The 17,450-nt window shown below is 33.7% G+C and overlaps 2 protein-coding genes across 2 annotated transcripts in view; both read right to left on the reverse strand.

Annotated features, from left to right (window-relative positions):
- The window catches only part of Fbxo42 (F-box protein 42), a 36,085-nt gene extending 30,202 nt beyond the window's left edge, over window positions 1–5,883 (reverse strand). Inside the window, 1 exon segment of the mRNA XM_067288803.1 lies at window positions 5,521–5,883. Within this exon segment, the coding sequence (XP_067144904.1) occupies window positions 5,521–5,644 (124 nt within the window). The 5' untranslated portion in view covers window positions 5,645–5,883.
- The window catches only part of LOC136990417 (beta-hexosaminidase subunit alpha-like), a 376,498-nt gene that overhangs the window by 295,294 nt on the left and 63,754 nt on the right, over window positions 1–17,450 (reverse strand). The window lies entirely within an intron of this gene.

A 17,450-nucleotide genomic window follows, 5' to 3' on the forward strand; every position in this document is an offset into this window, starting at 1 on the left:
CAGACTGCGTTATATCGAATCAGCATTAAGCGAGGCAGCATTAAGCAGGGTCTTACTGTAATTACAGTTTTGCGTGCCATGCTACACTTCTCTAGTAAAACTGAATAAATTTAAAATGGCATTAAATCTATAATTCAGAATGCAACAGTACTTAATCTACGTAAAGACAGAAGTGTGTTCTGAAATACGACAGTCAGCTCTACACTATCTAGATACGCATGTTGTATTTTGTACTTACAAAATCCATGTTGTACTGTATAATTCCTTATGATTATTATACATTATTTATACTAATAATATTGAAAAAATATATATTTAAATTTTTGAAGATTAAAAAAAAGTTGTTTTTTTTATATGTTTCAAAATATTATTAGCCATATTTGATTATTGGAAATCTATAGGAAGTAGTGCATTGATTATTGGCATTAAGGTAGATGCAAATGTTCCAAATTATATAATACATCATAGAATACTTTCATTCCATTTTAGAATCTCACAAATTCAACTTCGGTAGCTAAACCTGAAGTAGGCTTCTTAAATAAGCCAAAAACATTTGTTTTTCTCAATAAATTAGTTGCTGGTAAAGTATTAATGGTCTCTGCTTTATGATTTATTTCATAATTCAACAAAAACAACTAATTAAAATTTTACATAGAAACCTGAAAAAAAAAACCACTTTTCTTTTAATATTTAAATATATTTAAGTATCTACAGTAAACAAATTAATCAGAAACTTCTCACAACTTAATGATTTATTTTAAGAAAGTAAAATGAAAAATCACAATACAACTCCAATAATATTTTTTAATATATAACTATGTTATAATTATCTAACAAAATATATTTCTTCTCTTTGAATAGTCATAATTGTTACATATTTCTATATTTATAATGATGTTTGTATGAAACTACAGTAAAACAATGATAACAGTAAGTTTTAATCTATATGAATACTTATTACAAAATTATTGTTTTTAGCACTCATTAAATACTTTTCATATTAATAAAACTTTCTGTGAGGGTTTTTTCACAATATTTAGGAAAGAATCATAAATTTAAAAATTATTACAAAAATATACAAGGAAAACTCATCTTATATTTTTCTCTTGTATACTTTTGTAACTTATTAGAGCGTATCATCATCTAAATTTAATTAACTTCAAAAAAGCTATTATAAATTATATTAAAAACTAAAAATAAAATTGGTGAAACAAATTCAATGAAACCAATTTCATACTGTATAATTTTTTAAATAGAAAAATAGGTTAATGTTACATATGGTTCCAAGATGGCAGCTCATCTCTGATTCCAGCAAATAGAAGGGAAACAGTGGGGATGCACGTTCTAACCTAACCTAACCTATTCTAATTACCATAATTATTACCAACAAAATTATTAGAATAGGTTAGGTTAGGTTAGAACGTGCATCCCCACTGTTTCCTCGATGGAATCAGAAGAGCCACCATCTTGGAACCATAGGTAACATTAACCGAAAAGTAGAAGTAAAGTAGAATTTGCATATTATAAATCAAAATTTCAGTTATATCATCATCATCATTTGCTAAACAGCCATTTTTAAATTCTCTTTTTGCAATATCTTCCCCAACATGTCACTTTTAACAAGAAATTGTGCAATTGTCTTAACTAGTGTATTAAATATTAATCATTTTAATTGTAATTTGCTTGCAGTACAATAGTTTAAATAGCTGGAATTTCTTACTTCAATGTTTTGTTAAGCAATGGTCACACTTTGCAATTTTCACTGTGCAGGATGCTGTAATACCTGTTCGCACTGAGTATTTCAATCTAGATTGTGATCAAGGTTGGCGACTGTGCCGTGGTGCGACCTCTCTCGACCATTTCAATCTCGACTGAAATGAGCTTTAATCATGATCAACTCAAGAGAGTTCTTGAAAGTAGATCCAGACATAAGAGAGTTCCCTAATTCCACGCACACGAGAAAATACAAGATGACTGTGGAACAAGTGTCGGACTATCAACAAAGATATAAAAAAGATATTTGGAGAGATGATGAGATCTGGCTATTTCTAATCAAAACTTTCATTTTGTTTGTTGGTGTTTGTGACTTATCACATAATTATGTCAGTTTTATCATTATGTGCAATAGATGGGTTCTTCTCAAGCAGACTGCCTGTGTGAACAGATCGACATTCAACTAGCAACAGTTACAATTGAAATTGTGGGTAAGTTGAGATCAAAGTGATGTGCGAACGCAGTGCAAACCAGCTACAAGTCTCATATCCAGATAAGTGGGCACACACTCAAAATGTAGCCACAACAAATAGTTAAAAATTATGTAATGGTCAACAGTAAAAGTTGTGATCAACATCATGTGGCTAGCAAAATGTACTAATCATAGCCATCCTGTACATCTTCTGACAAAAAGAGAAAAGCACTAACATTAATTTTAATGAAGAAATTTTACAAGCATGCATGATATGAATCAATTCCATTAATTGTGATTCCAACTGTGTTTGAATTTACTGCCATTTTAAATATTTCACAAAAACCTAAACATAACAACATTTGTTCACTGACTGCACACTTACAATTGGCATAAGAATAGGGTTCTCATAATGTTTTTTTAAAGAAACTGGGATATTTTGTAAAAAATCGAGACATGCTAAAATGAGGAAAATCAAAAATAAATCTATTAAATATTATATGTTACACTTTAAACAAAATACTGATATAACAATACATACATTAATGTAATGTCTTATTTTTTTAAGTTGAATTTATTTTTGCAAAAACAATTACAGTGAAACCTCGCTTAACGAGCATAATTCGTTCCAGAGTTTTACTTGTAATGCGAAACACTCGTTAACAATTTTTCCCATAGAAATTAATGTAAAATATGATAATGCGTTCCACGCCAAAAAAATGTTCAAATGTTTCATGTATAACATTTATTCAAAAAAAATTGTACAATATACGCTGTTAAGGAGTGTGAATCATCACCATCTTTTCTTCTAGTGCAGAATGAACCATCCTGGAATGAAATTCTATTTGCAGAAACAAAAATAAATAAAAAAATCACAGCTAATATGTTTGATAAACACTCCAAATAATATGCCAAATTCTTGGGTTATGTAAAGGCTATAATTAAATATTAGAAATTATTTAATTTGACTATAGATAGGCAGTTATGTTTCCATCTCGTATTAAAGTTAATAATTATAAATAGTTAATTTTTAATTCAGACATTTCTAAAATTTAATTTGGAATCGGTCATTAAATTTAATGACCCAAGAATTTGGCATATCGTTGGGCGTGTTTATTATATAACAAGCTATGGTTGTTGATGTTTATAATGTGTGTGAACACAAGTTTGGAAAAATAAGTGATCACGAGCGACACTAAGATGCTAGCGGAACGACTGCTAAACACAGACTGATGGAGCATGCCGCATGCGCACAATTCGGGACTTCCCCACTCCTCATCACTCATTAAGCGAGGCAAATTTTCACAATTTGTTTTGCTCGTTATGCAAAATACTCGTTGTGCAAGGTGCTCGTTAAGCGAGGTTCCACTGTATATTACAAAAAAATATTCACAAACACCCTTAATCAGAAAAGTTGTAGCTCTAAAAAGTACATAATAGTCAAGTTTTATATTTTAGATTCATCAGAATATTTATCAGATTTATGGACCTGTTCAAGAAGTATTCTTTCTTTTGATATTTCGACATAGAACTCAGCACAAGAGAAATCCTTAAAATGGGTCATTAAAATGATTAAAGCCTTCACTGTCTCAATTTTAAGTCTGCTTTTATTGTCTGTCCATAGTATTTATTAATGACTGCATTGGATTCTGACAGTGCCAAACAAAAACTAACTAGGCATTTCAGATTCTCAAATTTATATTTTGTTTTGTAAAATGAGTGAACACATCAAAATGTCATTTTTCACCAACACTTTGATCTTTCAGCTAACTCCACACTTTCAAATTTGCTTTCATAATATTTTTTCACACATGCAAATTCATCAAATAAGTCCTCTTCATTCACAGTAAAATTTGGTCACACTCTTCATGAGCATTTAGCTTTCTTGTATATTCTTCTAAGACATATGCTCCTTTCTCTTCAAACTGACCAAATTCATAGACTGGAGAGGTATGAGAAATGGTGTACATCACTCTTGAATGTATTCAATGCGTCATAGAAAATCTACTGCATAACTTTCAAACTTTCAACTGTTTTGTATCCTTTTTCTAACTCTTGCAACTGATTTCTCACAGTAGTAATAAACTTTTCTGCCAGTTTGTTTACTTCATCCTTCACTTCAATTACTATTATTTCTTGCTTTTCCACATGTTTGGTGGTATCAGAAAAGTCCTTTAACTGGCTATCAAGGAAATGTAGAAGTATAAGTAAAAGTGAATTCTGAATTTTATAGACTAATAGGACATTTGTCAAAGGAAAGGAAATATTGACCTTTTCCCAGCATTGAAGTCATGACTCTCTGGATTGCAGGCAAGAGAGAGCCGTCTTGCTGTTATCCAAAATAGTTTTACACTCTATATTGGGGAATTTACAGAATAATTGGAGTTCCACAACTCATACATAATAAATAGGGAAATGTTGGTAGATCTTGTTAACTATTAACTGATCTATAGGTAGGCAATCTGCAGCAGTCGAAACAGCAATCACATGCATATACGTATATACGGCATTAGACAGTAATATCAAAGATAAATCGGTATTAAAAACTTTATGCCTTTATTCAACACACAGACTTTTTCTTTAATTTTTGACGAATACTTCAAATAGACTCCAAAATCCTATAGGAATTAAAGACGGCCGCACTCAAACGAACACGATCTAAACCACGATTTCCATCTCACCGCTTCAAATTTTGCAATTCCTAATTTAATCTACATGGGTGCAGTTTCATCAAAAATTTCTCCCTAACATTTGAGAACAAAAATCAATCCTTTAAGACAAAACACAAAAAAAATATTAAAAAATTCAACACATTATTTTACAAATAAAACTGTAGAGAATACTAATAAACACCGTAGAAAATCCTTTAAAATTTTTATCCATCTAAATAATAACCTATAAACATAAATCTATCGAAATAACATACAAAAATTCATCACGATTATGGCAATTCGAAGGAACCTTTCATTAATCTTATATCTCCAAGCAGTTACACGAGTAACCACATGCAGATATAAGACCAATCAAATACAATTTTAATTTCATATAATTTGATCTGATTGGTCGTACAATTTACATAATCTAATCTGATTGGTGGAAACATTATATAGATAAATATATTATAGATATTGACCTGAAAGTAATTTCTACTTGATTTTATGCATACATTTACTGCATATCGAAGGAATAAAGCGGAAACGCATTCAAAATACTAAATAAAATCAATGGTAACAGAGTATTCATTCAAATAAATATATAAACAGCACGATATCTTGTGTGAACCAGCCAATAACAATCGGCCTTCCTTTAGAAAAATGTTTCCCATACAAACTTACCTTGCACATGATGATACCAAGTTTTACAAACGAGCATGCATTGCTTTAGATCTCTATAAGGGGACAAGTAACTGAAAATATACTCGATCAGCACATCGGGTAACAATTCGATATTAACCACCATTATTGCTGCAGCGACGGGATTTATCAGATGTCATTCATACTGGTCGACATCCCAACACGCCTGATTCCCCCTTCTGTTGACAAAACCCGCGATCGATTATAGTTCGGAATATGTCCATATCCGCCTTTCTGTATATTTCGTAAAAATTATTATCGATTGAAATACTTTCCGATTATTATAAACTAGTACGAACTATCGCTAAATCCAACACTTTCAATCGAGATAAAGAATCGTTTTGGATAAATTATTTTTAAAAAAAATTATGGGGAACTTTATTTATCGAGCGGAATAGTAGTAAGTTCGAGAGTGAAATGTCCCGTCGATCACGTGACGGATTCCGTGACGCGCTTCCGTCGTAGAATACGAATTTGTTATTTATTAATTTTTATATACGTAATTACAATGAAAAGTTTTATAGTGAAGATTAAAAATAAGTTACAAACTTTTTGCTGGATGCAATAATAAATTAAAGTGATCAATCGATCAATGACTTATTGAATCACAGTTTTTTTTAAAACTCTTTCCGCCCTGTGAAGCCCGTTATGGGTTCGGCCTGGCCTAATGGAGCTGGGTGGTGTGGGTCGGGGCCCGAGTTAAAAAGTTTCGAGGAATTAGAGTTAATCAATTTGATTTAACGTATTATAGTAAACAATTGAGGAAAGAAAATGATTTCCAGTTAACCTGCTTCCATTCTACTGTGAGACTCTGGACAGGTCCGAACCCTTTTTTTTTTTTTTTTTTTTTAACTCTTTCCGCCCTGTGGGCACTAAGAGGGCCTCTTTTAGAAGGCCCATTATGGGTTCGGCCAGGCCCACAATGGGGCGACCGGGTGCGTGAGGGACGGGGCCCGACATATCCGAACGGACCACCCCCCGAAAAATTCCTGGGGATTTTCGACCCGTTCGGATTCGATCCCGGGTCCCCAGAGCGGTAGGCTGCCACCTTGACCGCTCGGCCATCCGGCCGACAGGTCCGAACCCTTACTAAAATTCTCTTTAAATTTTTTTTAAGAAAAAAATAGAAGCTACAAATAAAATATTTTGTTTGAACTTTTAAAACAATAGAAGAATCAGGGACGAATTCTCTGGGCTCGCTTAGTATGCGCCGCATGTTTAAGAGAAAGTTTTACTGTCAATACATTTTTTATATAAGAGCAAATAATAATTTATTCTAACGTGTAAATTATTTTATCATTTGTGTTTCCTTTTACATTGCAGCTAGCGGCTAGCCGTTTTAAGTCAGTGCGATGCTTGCGGGAACGCGATCGCTTGCTCGTGTGGAGGTTTTCTGCGGCAAACAAGTGCGCGCGCTTGACGTCATTCGAAGCGTTTAGCACGGCCAGATTGTATCGAAAGCTTGCGGTGCCCAGTCAGCATACATGCATTGTGTACAGGGACGGATATACATAGGGATCAATAGGGCTTAAGCCTGGGCCCCCAGTGTCGATGGCGAACAAAAATTGAATTATTACCATAAATTTTTAATACGTTTTTATTATAATATATTTCATATATTTCATATGTAGATATAATGGCTTTATAATAGTCCATACTCTTTTGTTCACACCAAATAACATTTCTGCCTATTGTTTAGTGCTAGAGATAAGCCTATTATTTCTTATTATAACTTTCAACATGCCCAAAAATTTTGATCAGGTTCTCTTCTAAGATCGACCATCTCCATTTAGGGATCGAATTAATTAAACATCGATTTTGACCTCTCCCGCGATCTGAGTTGAGATCGCGTTACTCATAGCAACGAGTGATCAATCAACCACTTAGAAAGCGAGAAAGAGAAAAAGCGATTAACCGGAATGGACGATCGAAGACGGAAATTAATAAAAACCCGGAAATTTAAAAACGCGAGAACTTCTCCCGAAAATTCTAGGTGTCCGACCAATTGTTGTCTGTGTGTCTCGTGCACATCTTGGTCTCCGTCCCCGTCCTCGGATCGACATCTTCTCATCACCGGAAGTCGACCGCATCGTACCGGAGTCGTCCAGACGTTCAGGGAACTGTCATTCGCGAACCCGGGACACTCCCCGTTTTGGGACTGTGTTGGATAGGAGAGAAAGACTCAAAGGTCGCCGCCGACTCAGAACTTCCAAGATCGCGGGAACCATGTAAGCTTTTTTCGTGTTACATAAACGGTTTCTTGTAACCGTAGAGTCTGTCTTGGTATCGATCACACCCACATACGAACACTTCGCGACCCTTCGACCTTCTTGACATTTCTACCCCCGTCGGCAACTTACAGTATTATTGCTTCTAAATTTAATCAAAAGCATTAACAATGCAGGAGACAAAACCTTTATTTGTTTATTTATTTTTTATTAGTAGTTCCAATCAGTGGCGTTGCGTAGTGGAGGCGGCAGGGGCGGCCCGCCCCGGGCGGCACTTATAGGGGGCGGCAAAATTTCACAATAAATAATAAATCTTGTAAAAATACCTAAATAAGGGGGCGGCGAAATTTTCCTCCGCCCCGGGCGGCTGTCACCCACGCTACGCCACTGGTTCCAATCTTGAGACAGTAGCGATGCCAAAGGATAAAGTGGAACGCCGGTCCTGGAATTTTGCGACCTTTAATAGTCAATGTTGACCAGTTAATCAAGGGTAATTTATCGGGTAATTTTAATGCAAAACTTGCGGCACAATAGTTTCAAATAATTTAAATACTAATGCAAGTTCTGTTTCACAACATTCGCTCATTTTTCTTTGCAGAATGAAGAATTTCAAAGAATTGAAGAAGTGGCACAGCCTGAAGACGGTGCCTCGTCTTCGCCTCGTGTGATACGAGTGCAGAATCCGAAAGACGCAGAGTAAGAGTCGCATGAAACGGGTGGTCGTCATAACTTCGGACGACAATGCCTCGTCTCTCGTCCAATGTCTGGAGCGGCGATACCCCGAATGTACGGTCGAGACACGGTCACCTGAGACGGGACTGGACAGAAAAAAATCCGAAGAAATGGTGGAAAAATCCGTTGAGCGTAAAATGCTTTGGTGGAAAAGGTTGTTTTGTTGCTGGAAAACATAAACCTTTTTTCTGTCGAGGCCGTCTTGCGCGGATTTTGACTTTCCACCCAATGTGGCACAGCCACCCGGAAGTGACCTTTCACCCGGCTACGACTTAATTAACTGGACTTGACTTTCCATCGCAATTTACGGACGTATACTTGGATAGCATTTCGTTCTTGCACTTCAGTGAAGTGCATAGAACAACGACAGTGACGTCTACCTTAGCCAAAGTGACAACGAAACATTAAATAATGTTCTCGTGTTTAATTAAAGACTGTGTTTAAACGACTATAACTGGTCGAGGCCTATATAGGCTATATTTCAATCGATGTTCTACTAGTAAAAAATTTCACACAAAATAATGAATATTGATAACTATAATGCACTAAATGTTGAACGCTTGCACGTTGAATTTTAAACAAAAATACACATTGCAGTCGATATATGTCCAAAGCAGAATTATAATTACTTCAACAACTAAAATTGTACATGGAATTTTCATGGTTGCACTGAACATAAATTTTTACATTTAATAAAACTTATGAAATTTTATATCAGGCTAACTTTTTAAATTAATTTACCAATAGTTGCCGATTTTTGATTAAATGAATGTACAGTTTATTGCCAAAATCTCTATTTTTTAAAAGTCTTTTAACTAAAAAAGAATGGCAGGTTACGTTATCTTAAAAGCACTTAAAATTTTGTCTATAATTTAATCTGTGATTGTTGCTTTTAGTGGAAAGATTTTAAAGAAATAAATAATACTAGCAGATAGGCCCGGCGTTGCTCGAGCAAAAGTAACGATACCGAAGATTAAGATTATTACGTTATAGTCAACCTTACTCTTTTCACAGAATGCAAGAATTGGGTCCCTTTGTTTCCAGACTAATTAGAGAATTTTTAGATGGGTCTAAAATATATTCGATTTACCGCAAAAACGAAAAAAACTGCATCTGCGTCTTGCACGTCGCTTTCTTTTAACACTTCCATTGTTACGTAACACTTCCATTGTCACTTAACACTTCCATCAACAATGGAAGTGTTAAGGCTTAATCCTGTCCCTCTCCCCCGTGGGGAGGAATTTCGAAAAATCCCTTCTTAGTGTGCGTTCTCGTGACGTACCCTAACTGTGTACCAAATTTCAACTTTCAACTCCTAACCGTTTGGGCACGTCTCGATAATGTATGTAGAAGCTTTAATCCTGTCACTCTCCCCCGTGGGGAGGAATTTCGAAAAATCCCTTCTTAGTGTGCGTTCTCGTGACATACCCTAACTGTGTACCAAATTTCAACTTTCAACTCCTAACCGTTTGGGTAACGGCCGAGATGGCCGAGCGGTCAAGGTGGCAGTCTACCGCTCTGGGGACCCGGATCGATCCGAACGGGTCGAAAATCCCCAGGAATTTTTCGGGGAGTGGTCCGTTCGGATATGTCGGGCCCCGTCCCTCACCACCCGGTCGCCCCATTGTGGGCCTGGCCGAACCCATAATGGGCCTTCTAAAAGAGCCCTCTTAGTGCCCACAGGGCGGAAAGAGTTAAAAAAAAAAACAAAAAAAAAAAAAAAAAAAAAAAATAAAAAAATAAAATAAAAAAAAAAAAAAAAAAAAAACCTAACTGTGTACCAAATTTCAACTTTCAACTCCTAACCGTTTGGGCACGTCTCGATAATGTATGTAGAAGCTTTAATCCTGTCCCTCTCCCCCGTGGGGAGGAATTTCGAAAAATCCCTTCTTAGTGTGCGTTCTCGTGACATACCCTAACTGTGTACCAAATTTCAACTTTCAACTCCTAACCGTTTGGGCACGTCTCGATAATGTATGTAGAAGCTTTAATCCTGTCACTCTCCCCCGTGGGGAGGAATTTCGAAAAATCCCTTCTTAGTGTGCGTTCTCGTGACATACCCTAACTGTGTACCAAATTTCAACTTTCAACTCCTAACCGTTTGGGCACGTCTCGATAATGTATGTAGAAGCTTTAATCCTGTCACTCTCCCCCGTGGGGAGGAATTTCGAAAAATCCCTTCTTAGTGTGCGTTCTCGTGACGTACCCTAACTGTGTACCAAATTTCAACTTTCAACTCCTAACCGTTTGGGCACGTCTCGATAATGTATGTAGAAGCTTTAATCCTGTCACTCTCCCCCGTGGGGAGGAATTTCGAAAAATCCCTTCTTAGTGTGCGTTCTCGTGACATACCCTAACTGTGTACCAAATTTCAACTTTCAACTCCTAACCGTTTGGGCACGTCTCGATAATGTATAGTAGAAGCTTTAATCCTGTCCCTCTCCCCCGTGGGGAGGAATTTCGAAAAATCCCTTCTTAGTGTGCGTTCTCGTGACATACCCTAACTGTGTACCAAATTTCAACTTTCAACTCCTAACCGTTTGGGCACGTCTCGATAATGTATGTAGAAGCTTTAATCCTGTCCCTCTCCCCCGTGGGGAGGAATTTCGAAAAATCCCTTCTTAGTGTGCGTTCTCGTGACATACCCTAACTGTGTACCAAATTTCAACTTTCAACTCCTAACCGTTTGGGCACGTCTCGATAATGTATGTAGAAGCTTTAATCCTGTCACTCTCCCCCGTGGGGAGGAATTTCGAAAAATCCCTTCTTAGTGTGCGTTCTCGTGACGTACCCTAACTGTGTACCAAATTTCAACTTTCAACTCCTAACCGTTTGGGCTTTGCGCTGATTATTATTATTATTATTATCAACTCGTCTCGATTATATATGTAGATTGTGTCGTTCTCAACTTTTAAATGCTTTTAACTATTTAAATTATAACAGTAATTATTTATGCAGTGTCGAAACGAAAAAACAAATAAATTGTCCGCCAAGAATGGTAGCGATTTCAAAGAACTACGCAATTTTGCCATTCTACTTATACTGTTGAGTCCAACAGTATAAGTAGAATGGCAAAGTAACTGGAACTGTTGGAACCGCTTATTCTGTTGAGTCCAACAGAATAAGCGGTTCCCACAGTTCCAATTTCAAAAGCGTAACTGGTTCCCTCCTCTGATTAAAAGACCCTCTTAGTGTCGGGGAAAGTGCAAAAATAAAAAAAAAAAAAAAAAAAAACAAAAGGAAGCTAGTATATATATCATAACTTTAAGTTTTTAATTTATGTACTGAATATTAAAAGAGTTTTAGAAACCTTGAATAAACTCATTTAAAAAAAATTATATTTAAAAAAATAATAATAAATTTCATATTTTTAAATCGAAGAAACGATTATTTTATATAAGTATTATATATTAATGGTGCGGTTTTTTAATATATTGTTTAAGTATCAATTTCCCTTGAAAAAATTTTCTTTTTTTCAAAAAAAACTAATTGATTTAACTTCACAGTTATTTTAACCGAAGTTATTTCGTCTGTACCGCATTTCATCAGAGACAAAGACTATTGGGTTTTATTCACATCATTCCTTATTTCACTATGCATTTCGGGTGCAATCTTTTCCGTTTATTTTGCGCCCCTCATCAGGTGTTACATTTCTACAATTGGTAGAGAATACATTTGTTACATTGATTATTGTAGTTGGGTATTATATATATATATTATATATACAAGCTATAAAAGATTATTACAGTTTTTTTTCGGACTAGTCATAAGGAGTTATTACAATTATTATAATTATTACATTATTTAGATTAATTTAACACAAATTATTACAAGAGATTATTTCAAATTGTATTATTGTTAATATTATTCGGTACTAACCTTTTTTTTAAGACCATTCTGTTATGAGGTGTTTATGTCACCGTTCCCCGAGGCATTTCTAACTGTCCTTCTTTTAGTTTATTTGTGTTTCTTGAGCCCCTCCCATTTTCTCCCACACTACGTCTATCTCAATGCCGTTGTTTAGATTTATTGTGTTGCTTTTATTGACTATTGCAAAGTGTTCTTTGAATTTTCGTAAGTAGTTGTCCTTCTCTCTGTGGATTATTTTTACGCTTTTTTTTATCGATTGTGCATCCGAATTTGCTGCAGTGATTGGTCCATGGTGATTGGTTATATTTGAGTCTGATTGCTGCTTCATGTTCTTTAATTCTGGTCTTTAGTTGTCTTCCTGTTTCTCCTATGTATATTACTGGTTTTTTGCATGTACATTTTATTTCATACACCACTCCTGTTTCGTCTAGTTTGTTTTCATTTTTGATTTCATTGATGTTGATGCTGTTTTTAATTTTATTTTTTAGTTTGGCTGCTATTATAATACCATTTTTTCTGAAGACTTTTCTGTATTTTTCATATGTGTCTTTAATATAGGGGAAAGACGTATATGTAATATTCTCATTGTTATTTTTGACGTTGAATCTGTTTTTAATAAATTCAGTTGTCCATTTTTTTAATAATCTGTTTGGGTAATCGTTTGGAATAAAAGTATTTATTAGGTCATTTTTTTGTTTTTCTCTCTCTTTAACTTTAGATGTTCTGTTCCATATTTTAGACAATGCTGTTATAAAGTTATTTCTTTTAATAGTTATGGGGCAATACGATTTATAGTTAAGGATTTTGTCCACATTGCTGCGTTTTTTGTATGGTTTTATGTTGATGATGTTTCCTTCCCTGGTTATAGTTATGTCTAGATAATTTATTGCTTTTTTACTTTCAGTTTCACTTTTAAATTTTATTGTATTGCTTAGTGTGTTTGCATAGTTGCATATTATATTTTCATTGGTTATTGCTTCGTCGTATATTATTATTATATCATCTACATATCTAGCCATAAAAGTTATCCCATTTGTGTTTGCTAATTTTTTATCTATTTCTGTCATGCATATTTCGGCGAGTTTCGGTCCGATTATTGTTCCCATACTGATGCCATTTTTTTGTCTATATATTTTTTCCTCTATATGGTAGTAATTATTGTAAAAACTGTATTTTATTAGTTCTAGTAGCCAGTTATGTATGTCTATCTTGCGTAGGCTTTCCTCAATGAGTTCCCATTTTATTGATGGGTACATAGAGATTATGTCCAAACTTAATAACCTGTATGTTGGTTTCATTTTAACCGTCATTAGTTTCCTTATTAGTTCGTCGGTGTTTTTTATAGAGTAGGTTGAGTATGGGACTATTTTTAGTTTTTTCTTTATGAACAATTCTAGGTTAGATAATATTGTGTTTTTAAAGTCCACTAGTGGTCTGCATATCTCGCCTGGTTTGTGTGTTTTAAGACGGGTTTTAAGTTGTGGGTTTTCTAATGTCTTTGTAGTTGAGTATTTGTTTTTTCCCCCCGGTGTTATCTTTTGTTGTTTGTATAGTTTCGTAATTTCTTTTTTCATCCATTTTTCAATTTCATCTTTTGGGTCTTCGGTTAGTTCAACAAAGTCGTCTGTTTGGACTATTTCTGATTTTTTCTTTTTTTCCCATTCTTTATTAACAATGATAATTTGGTTGGTTTTATCAGCTTTGATTATGTTTAAGTTATTTTTCTTTAAATAATTTTTTAATATTATGCATTTTTTGAGTAATCTTTTCAGAGGTCGCTAGCATCTCATTTCCATCAGGAGGTAAATGGTGGTCAGATGTTCTTTTCTCTTACTTATTTTATTAATTTATAAATATATTTATATATTCTATATTATAACTTATGAGATAATATATTTATATACTAGTTGGTACATCAGTAGGTATATAATAATTTATATTAAAATTGAAAAAACTTAAAATATTTTCTAATAATTATATTCCATGGTTAATGTTCCATTGTAATGTTTATGATGTAAATATAATATAAAAGATTATCGAATTTTGATGTTTTTACATTTATTTCCATTGTGAAAAGAGGTTAAAAGATGTGAAGCGTTTGTATACAAGTGTTGAGCACTATTGCTCAACAATAGGAAATACACTATTCTATTGCAATATGTTCAATGATAAAGCTTTGCTCTTAATTTAAATTAATAATTGAGCATTTTTAATTTAAAAAAAAGGATAATAAAGTTAATAAATTAGTAATAATAATAAAGTGTGGGAAATAGTTTTTTTAATATAAATTAATAAATATAATGAAAATTTATTTTGAATTTTAAACTTGTGAGAAATGACTTTAATCTATTCTTATTTCAATTTTCATCTTAATACGGCTCTGTTGTTTGTTTTGTAAAGCAAGATTCCCGGACTGATGGTTGGAGAATTTGCAGTGGGTCAATTTATGTGGGAAGTTGATAGATTACTAGAGCTTATCGTGGGTTGATGAACAAACTTTTATAGGTACTTTCCTGTTAATGGGACGCTAGTTGTAACTTTAATCCAATGTGCAGTACTGTCGTGTTTAACTATTTAGCCCGTGTGACTGCCAGCTTCGAGTAGTCCACTTGACCGTTTGTGAAGTACTTAAGTGGTTTTAGAAGAGTGTGGATGCCTCGACCCGGATGCCGAAGTGCGTGCAGTGGTAAGTACTTGTGCGCACAACTGTGTGCGGAGCATGAAGAATAGGCGGTATACTGATGTGTGTTAAAAACTGACGTTGGAGGTGAATATCTCGTAAAGGGCTGCATGTATGGGTATGGTTTCTTTGACATTTTTGCTCATATAGGGACTCGACTATTCTGGGGTGCAAAACTCTGGAGCTTGAATCTTTCCCGTTGCCGTACGTGTCAACTGGCATCCCGTTAATAGAAAAGTACCTCCTAAATGTCCTCTTCATATCTTGGGAACAAAGTTTTACAGTGGAGTTGATCTTTTATTGTAGGCTCTTATCTGCTCAATATGTAAAATATGTAAGAAAAAAAGTTCCTGAGGTGTGAAAAGGACATAGGATGAAGAAGAAGCCTTGTTTTTTTCTGTTAACTTACTGTGCAAATTTCTTAAGGAATTTTCTTGTAAATTTTAAATATAACTATAATCCTGGTTATTTACTAGTTTTATTAAAGTTGGTATTAATTCTTATTTGATTTTTTTTTTAATTTCCTGTTTGTAATTTATTCTTGTTTTGTATCAGTATAGAAAATGGTTTGTAAATTGAATCTAATTTTGCATAAAGGTCAGTGAAATAGATTGATAACTTTTGCTCAAACTAAAGAAATTGCAATGTAGGAAACAAAAGAAGTTTGTTTATTAATTGCTGTGTTGTGGCTAGGATTTCTCAAACAGGATCCTGGTTGTTTTTTTAACTCGGGAAATTCTTTTCATTCTGGAAAATCCCACAAATTTCTTTAAAGGTCACTTTTTTCTTATTTTGTGTTAAGGTTAAGGAAATTTTGCAAATAGAAAGTATAATGAAATCATAAACTGTCAGAATACATTTGTATTTATTAATTTTAAACCTACTTGTTAGTTTTTTAAATTTTTGCTTGTTATGGCATGTAACGAGTGGTCAATAATCAATACGTAGCTTATTTGTGGCAGGACTCGGAAAATTCTTTACTTGTCAGAACATGTAATATCTGGAATAATTGTGCCGATGCTGTCTTAATTTTAACTATGCCCAGTAGCTTCAATAACTGCATTATGCTAGATTGTGCAAATCGGGCAAGGATAGAAACAAGTACGAAGTCTGTAAGTATGAAGTTTTTCTTCATAAATCCGATTAAAGCCAAACTGACTGTTGAATTATCAGGCTATAAGCTCAATACCGCTATTAAAGCAGCCGAGGTAGACAAATCAAGAATACTAGAGAGAAAAAGAAGTACTACAATCTTGAAAACAAATTAGAAATCTTCCAGGCTACGGATGAAAAAACATGTAACATTTGTCTTCTCATAAATGCATTAAAGATGATTCTACCCATATCCATTGAATTGGAAAGGGCATTCTCAGTAGAGGGACTTTTCATGATTAAAATAATAACCAGATTGAGTGATCAGAATATTGACCATCTTTGGTTTTCAAAATCTTACAAAATATTATTGTAAATTTTTATATTATGTTTTATTTAAAAAAACAAAAATTACCTTCTAAGTTAGAAATTTGATCTAAGTTTGTTTTGTCTTTAAATATTCAACTCAGGTCAAAGCATTTTGTTGTTGTTGTTGTTTTATGCAGTTTCCAGCAAACTTTAATGAATTTTTTATATTGTGAAAATTTCTACGTAATTCAAAGGTAATTTTGGTTAATGTTATCTATGGTAGCGAACACGGCGGCTCGTCTCTGAAATAGTGGGGGTGCATGTTCTAACCTAACCTATTCTAATAAATTACCATAATTATTGCCAACCAAATTATTAGAATAGGTTAGGTTAGGTTAGAACATGCGCCCGCACTATTTTAGAGATGAGCCACCATGTTCACTACCATAGGTAACATTAACCGTAATTTTTAATATATATCTTACACAGCATTATTAATATGATTTTGGAGGTTGCAGAATGTATTAAATTACTTTAAAAAATGAAAAATAATTATATCATTTGATTTCAAGATATTTTGTATGTCTTAAAAATAATTAATTCTATCCCGGGATCTTGGGAAACAGTTTCCTTTTTTCCCAAAATCCCAAGACAAGCAAAAGACCAGGAAATGAGAAACACTAGTTGTGGCATTCTATAATTTAGTTATGCTGAAAACTTTTGTTTATGGTTATATTTCTTTGTAAATTTGTAATACAGCTGTAAACAAAATTACAGAAAGATTGTTTTAAAGATCAAATAATTAATCTTTTTAGAGATTAATTATTTGAAGTTCAAGTTATTTGAAGTTGATTATCAAGTTTAATATAGAAATAAAATTTTATATTGAATTTCCCACATTTTTGTGGATATTTGAAAATTTGTCTGATATGGTTTTACCAAATATGAAATTGTAGTGTGTATAAGTTTTGATTTTTAAAAAAAAATACAATTATCAATTC

Source organism: Centruroides vittatus, unplaced genomic scaffold (assembly GCF_030686945.1).
Source record: "Centruroides vittatus isolate TY-2023 unplaced genomic scaffold, ASM3068694v2 scaffold_932, whole genome shotgun sequence".
In the NCBI taxonomy this organism is placed as follows: Eukaryota; Metazoa; Arthropoda; class Arachnida; order Scorpiones; family Buthidae; genus Centruroides; species Centruroides vittatus.